The sequence below is a fragment of the Erpetoichthys calabaricus genome, chromosome 3 (assembly GCF_900747795.2).
Source record: "Erpetoichthys calabaricus chromosome 3, fErpCal1.3, whole genome shotgun sequence".
Lineage (NCBI taxonomy): Eukaryota > Metazoa > Chordata > Cladistia > Polypteriformes > Polypteridae > Erpetoichthys > Erpetoichthys calabaricus.
In genome coordinates this window covers 185,794,888-185,802,050 of record NC_041396.2, presented here as the reverse complement: position 1 = coordinate 185,802,050, position 7,163 = coordinate 185,794,888, and the positions used below count along the sequence as shown (strand labels likewise).

The window sequence follows — 7,163 nt, the reverse complement described above, 5'->3', positions numbered from 1 at the left end:
ATATATATATATATATATAGACATACATATATACATACATACATTCACACATATATATATATATATATATATATATATATATATATATATATATATATATATATATATATATATATATATATATATACAGTATATATATATATATATATATATATATTTTTTTTTTTTCAAAATCCCCGCGCTTTGCAGCGGCGAAGTACTGCTTTTAAATTTTTATTAAGAAGAAAAGAAAACCTTTTTAAACTGAGGGAAAATATACCAATAACAATTTGTTAAGGATCTGTTTTTTTGTGAAGCTGTCTTTACACAGCTTCTCCGCTGTTTTATAAACGAACGCCATATAAGTCCGTCCTTTCTGCTTGCTTCGCGGTTCTGTAGTGGTTTATTATTCGTCTATTACGATTGCTTTTATAAACAAACGCCATATAAGGCCATCCTTTTTCCTTGCTTTGCCAATGAAGCAGCCTTTTTATTTAATGCACAGGTTCTCCGTTGTTTCATTGTTCGTTTATTACGATTGTTATAGTTGTCTTTGTATACCACGTTGTCAGTTGAGCACTCCGGTTGGAATATGACCAAGCCGTAGAAGCTTACTGTTGAGAATGCAACATATAGTTGTACAGGAGAAAAATGCAATCTTTTGTAGGTCTATGAACTTAATTTATGCCTGTATGCATCAGTCGCTTCATATTCTTTTTGTATCTTATCAATTGTGTAATGTGTTTTTTGAACAGGTTTGATTCATCGAAGTGATCACTCGTGCTGTGTTCAGTCAGTTCACGTGAGCCGCTCTCTTGTGTGATGTTGCGATGTCCACGGCTTTATTTAATGTTAGCTAAGACCCGGCACTTAAAAGTTTCTCGCTACAGCAATTTTAACTCTGTTTCAAAGTGATCCAAAGTCTCGTTTATACCTCGTGTCTTCTCATTAAACTTGTATCTCGCAAATATGGTATTGCAAACGGCAGGGGGAGCGTTTCTATAAACTTAATTTAAACTTACGGTTTACATATGCGTCACTCGCTCGCTTCTTATTGTTTCGCTGCCTTCTCAATTGTGTAATGAATGTTTTCTTCAGCGCTCTTTGTGGCTGTTCCTTGTTTTCAGTTCACGTAGGAGGCGTGATGACGCGATATGCAACTCCGCCTCCCACGGTCATCGAGCTGCACTCCATTACAGTATATGGACAAAAAAGAGGTTCCAGTTATGACCATTACGTGTACAATTTCGAAATGAAACCTGCCTAACTTTTGTAAGTAAGCTGTAAGGAATGAGCCTGTCAAGTTTCAGCCTTCCACTTACACGGGAAGTTGGAGAATTAGTGATGAGTGAGTGAGTGAGTGAGTGAGTGAGTGAGTGAGTGAGTGAGTGAGTGAGTGAGTGAGGGCTTTGCCTTTTATTCATATAGATTTAAAGTGGCAGCACAGTGGCGCTGCTGCCTCGCAGTTAGGAGACCTGGGTTCGCTTCCCGGGTCCTCCCTGCGTGGAGTTTGCATGTTCTCCCCGTGTCTGCGTGGGTTTCCTCCGGGTGCTCCGGTTTCCTCCCACAGTCCAAAGACATGCTGGTTAGGTGGATTGGCGATTCTAAATTGGCCCTAGTGTGTGCTTGGTGTGTGGGTGTGTGTGTGCGTGCCCTGCGGTGAGTTGGTGCCCTGCCCGGGGTTTGTTCCCTGCCTTGCGCCCTGTGTTGGCTGGGATTGGCTCCAGCAGACCCCCGTGACCCTGTAGTTAGGATATAGCGGGTTGGATAATGGATGGATGGATTATTTAAATGATGTTAACATTTTATCTGTATAATGTAATAAACATATTGTGCTGCATTTCATCTTAAAAATGATATCGTCATCATATGTAAATACGTGCTTTATAAACTGGTTCAGGTTGTGCAATATATTATATATAATATAATATATTATATCGCAACTTTACAGTGAGGTAACTGTACTGATAAGTACAAAGCGTTCTTCAAGGAGCACTTGATGGACTGATTGAGTGCGTTTATAGTTCTTGGGATGAAACTGTTTCTTTTTTTTTTCTTTTTTTTTCTTTTATTGATTTTATTGAAATCACACAACATTCCATACAAATAGATCAATTTTACAAGAATAGGATTGAAAACAAATCAACCCCCACCTCTTAGAAAGAGAGCATGGGCAGCAGAATAAAACTTAAACCTAGTAAAAATAAGTAAATAGATAAATTAATAAGTGAATACAGATAAATGGTGAAGAAAAGGAATCTGCCTCCTCAGTGCTTTAAAAGCTTATTCTAAAATGTTATTGATTAGATCCTGCCAGGTTTTGAAAAATTTCTGCACAGATCCTCTAAGTGAGAATTTTATTTTTTCCAATTTCAAATAATATAATAGTAATAATAATTCATTACATTTATATAGCGCTTTTCTCAGTACTCAAAGAGAACATCAGTTACCCACTGACTTAAAAGGGGAGAGTTAGGATTCTTCCAGTTGAGCAAGATAAGTCTATATGCTAGTAGTGAAGTAAAGGCAATTACAGTTTGTTTGTCCTTCTCCACTTTAAGCCCATCTGGAAGGACACCAAACACAGCTGGTAATGGGTTAGGAGGGATTGTGACACCAAGGCTGTCTAAGAGGCATTTAAAAATTTTGGTCCAAAATGATGTTAATTTGGTGCAGGCCCAAAACATGTGACCCAGTGAGGCTGGGATGAAACTCTTTCTGAACCGCAATGTCCCTACAGGAAAGGCTCTGAAGCAATTGCCGTATGAGAGCAGTTCAATAGACAGCATGGCTGAGGCAGCGTGTGCTTGATGTTGTATACCGATAATTCTCTTTCCAATCAGCTGGTGTAGAGCTGTGATTTACACTCAGATACAGTGATATAAATACTCCGAGGGGTGCAGTGAGACTAACATGGAAAAAGATGATCCGCTGTGGCAACCCCTAACGGGAGCAGCTGAAAGAAGAAGAAGAAGGTGCAGTGAGAGTAACAACGCTAAAGCAGTTATGGTATTTTGAATAGTCTGGCCATTCCGTGGACCATTATATTGTTACAGGTTAATTACAATCAGATGCCTTAAACTAATAAACAATATGCGGTTAATTCAGTGTATTTATAAAGCTGCGTCAGGAATGTGGATCTAAAAAAGAAAGGGTAACCACACTGGAACAAAAGCACTGCTTTGACACTGAGTGCCGCCAGTTTGCAAAACCGAGCGGAGAACTTGCGTACGCCAAGCATTTAGCTAGCGTGAAAATGTGTGTGGCTTTATGCCAAGTTTAGGTTTTATACATCGCGATTTGAGGGTGGAAATGGGCTTGCGCAACATTTTTGTGTGTACGCACCATTTATACATGAGGCCCCAGATGTTTGTTATACATGTATAGGAAAGTGAGATGTTGTGGAAAGGCTCCCAACCTTTGGATTTCGGCACTCTTGGTCATAGATTTAGGGTAGGGGTGGGAGGCACGGAATTTTTACACCACCACCACAAGCCCCCCTTGGAGGATATGAATGTATACAAAACATACGCAAAGATCCGGAGCTTTGCATAATGTAAACATCTGAAGCAACCTCCTTGTGAAGGCTGCTTTTAAGTGAGTTTTGCCACCACCATCTACTCAAAGTACCATGATGTTCCAACAGTGAAGAATTAAAAGCCAGAAGTCTGCATGTCCATCATCATCAAGTCCTTCCGTGAGAATCCTAGACACAAGAGGACTATTTCATTTATGTTAGGTAGAATGCCCAGAGGGGACTGGGCGGTCTCGTGGCCTGGAACCCCTGCAGATTTTATTTTTTTCTCCAGCTGTCTGGAGTGTTTTTTTTGTTTTTTCTGTCCTCCCTGGCCATCGGACCTTACTCTTATTCTATATTAACTAATATTGTCTTATTTTAATTTCTTATGTTGTTATATATTTTTTTTTATTTACTGTTCTTCATTATGTAAAGCACTTTGAGCTACTTTTTTTTTATGAAAATGTGCTATACAAATAAATGTTATTATTATTATTAACACTTGCGATTTTGCTATAGCACTGAGTTAGATTAACAACCAAAAGCGGAGAATGTTACACCCTTATAAATAATAATTCTTTACATTTATATAGCGCTTTTCTCACTACTCAAAGAGCTCTCCACACAGGGAGGACCCGGGAAGCGAACCCACAATCTCTTTACTGCAAAGCATAAGGGACCCTGTACAGGAGTAATGGGGTTTGAAAATGAATGATTGACATAAAGGAATAAGGAACAAAAAGCATACTTCGTGACCCATTTAATTATTTATACTTGTATTTCATTTTATTTATTTTTTGCCAAATTTCATAAAACTTTTATTTATGTTCATTTTATTTATTTATTTATTTACGTATTTATCCATGCATCAGTCCAATTTCTAAACCCACTTTATCCTGTGCAGGTGCAGAGTCACATGAAAGCTGGAGAATGTCCCAGAAGCATAAAGCTCTTTTCTTTTCTTTTGTCTGTGCCAATTAAATATCACATAAATCTCGTTAATTAGATTACAGTGTGCCAACTTTACCAGTCAATATGACCCATGTAACCATGTTGGGACAAGAAAAACTCAACTGAAATTTTAAAACGGCATCCATCTCATTAGATATGACAGTGTGCCAAGTTTATCATTGAGCTGGGAAAAACTGAACTGCCATTTAACAAAGGCACCTGTCTTGTCGCAAAAACTTTAAAAATTATGATGGTCCAATTTGAAGTAACTCCTTTGTATCCGATCGGGTATAAAATGTGGAAAACTGATTTCTTTTTTTATCAAATTAAAGGGCCCATTTTAGTGACGCAAGTTAATATCTTTTTATGCTAAAGAATATTTTGACCGGCTGCTAACGTTGAATAAGTAACTGTTTTGCACAGGTTGTGTAAATAACAAAGTGGCTGGAAGCGAATGACTTAAGGCTCATGTGAAACGGTCACGTTCTCACCATATTCCATGGGGTTTACGCCAGACCTCCCGGTGACTCGCAGGTGAAATAAATAATAATAATAATAATAATTCATTACATTTATATAGCGCTTTTCTCAGTACTCCAAACGCAAATAGAGGGTTCAATGGCGCATCCCCGAGATGGATTAGCGTCACAGCCACAGTTGATTGCCCACGGATGTCCACTAAATGTTGCTAGGAAAAACTCCAGTCAGATCACAAACACACAACACTGGGGCGGCAATTGAACCGACAACCAAAGCCTTAGCCCGTATATATGGAGTAGGATCACTGTCAAAAATAACTTCATCCTTCCACCGTTATGGCACATACGTAGTAACAAAAATCGTTTGCTTCTTCTTCGATATAGAATGCCTCGTGCGTCCAATGACGTATTTTTGACAGTTAACGCTTCAGAATTGTACTCGTAATTTTCAAGTGCAAGCGTACTTTTCAGAAGCGCAAGCGCAATTGACCGTGTGAAATGTAAATTTGATTTAAATTATTACGCGTTATTTTTGACAGCGATCTTACTCCATATGGAATTCTCTTACATTTCACGACCTTGTCCCGCAGTGTTTGGCTGTTTTCCCATCACCGTCCACTTTAAACATCTGCAAGTGCAGTTATACAAATGACTGTTTCATCGTGAAAAAAAAGGTTCGTACTGCGAGAAAGCACGCACATCCCATTTGCGCTGTGTTCAGCCTGCAATCTTAATCGTATTATGTGTTACAAAGACGAATGAAAACACCGATTCAGCGTGCAAGGTAAATAGGCCTAATTATAATAATAAAAGCGAGGTGACTAACATAATAAGCATGTGTTTTTTGGATGGTTTGGATCGCGTGCGAAATTCATTTGAACAATCAAATTAAAATCGAATATGATCCAAACACCGGAATTGAGTCTCATTCGACTGTAGCAGGTGCCATGTACGCATTTTCGGATAATACAGAAGATCGTGGTGCCTTTGTGAAATTCATTTTGTGGCAAAGTATGACCTGTAGTTATAAAGGACCGTTTGAGATATTGCATCTTCCTTACATAGCGGATGATAAACTGGTGCACGGAAGATGTCCCCTTACGACGACATTTGACAGTGCAAAGATAACATGATCCCCTCTGTGTGTGTGGCTGCGCTACACGAATTGGATTAGTTTGGGTTTGGAATTTCACCTTGCTATCAGGGTTGCTGTTTTGAGGCAAGCAAAGTTGTAAATGTTGCAGTTATGACTCGCGGACATGTATATTTTCATCTTGCTTAGCAGAGATACTTCGTTTTTTGTCTGTATTGTTTTGTTGTATTACTCCAGGTGGAAAGTAGGTCAATTTATTTTTCACTGCAGGGAATACCACGGGGCTGCTGAAGTTATTCTCTATGCGCACTGTTTGCGTACTTCATGACGCACAGACCAATCAGATGTCTTTACTCACAGGCTTTTTAGCGTGTGTAGCCGTTGTCCGTTGTGCCCCCACAATCTATACAGCTTGGTCAATGTCTGGTAAAACGGTAAAAAAAACTAGACTGTCACGAAGCAACCTGGGCTCTGACAGTTCATGTAGGTTGCTGGCCGGTATTGATGACGTGCCAAGCTGCGCGCGCAGACATGCCCGGCTAGAATTACAAATAAGGGTGCGTTATGGTAATTCTCATATTTAGATCCAGAAACAAAATTGGGTCGTTGAAGTTGGCTTCTCTTCGGTTGAAGCTTCTGTCTACTCAGTCAAAGGTCCTGTCTTTATTGATCTCAATGAGGTGCCCAGCTGCAGCAGAAGGTATATACGGTAAGAAAGCCCAAGATGCAAGTTATATTACCGATTTTTTAAATGAAGTTTAGTAATTTGCGAATTCATTTTAAAACGATTTTGGATTTAATATTGTCATGAAGGTTAGTTACACATGTGTAAGAAGATATAATGTAGACACAGCTAGGTCGTGTCCAGTAGAGTTCCCCCTACATCCCGAAACCCAGGGTCTCTTAGAAATTTGTCAGCATTTAGAGCGTATAGATACAGGTACCGATGCACAGTACCTTTGCAAATTAATACGTTATACAAATAATTTAATATATTATAGTAATAATTTAATACTTTATACTAATGATTAAAAAATAGTTTAATCATCCTTAAGTCCCACGTACGTGTCGGGCAGGAAGGTGTCTTCAATTGTTCGGACGTCAAATCGATTGTTTAACTAGCTCGTTTTTAAGCATCGAGTAT

At 38.8% G+C, this 7,163-nt stretch overlaps 1 protein-coding gene across 2 annotated transcripts in view; it reads left to right on the top strand.

Moving 5' to 3' along the window:
- Positions 1–6,561: 6,561 nt before the first annotated feature.
- ddo (D-aspartate oxidase) overlaps positions 6,562–7,163 on the top strand; it is a 40,542-nt gene continuing 39,940 nt past the window's right edge. The window contains exon 1 of one of the 2 annotated variants that reach the window (XM_028797597.2): positions 6,562–6,728. In XM_028797597.2, coding sequence (XP_028653430.1) covers positions 6,584–6,728 — 145 coding nt within the window. In that variant the 5' untranslated portion in view covers positions 6,562–6,583. The remainder of the gene's footprint in view (positions 6,729–7,163) is intronic. The other variant, XM_028797598.2, reaches the window with a different exon arrangement.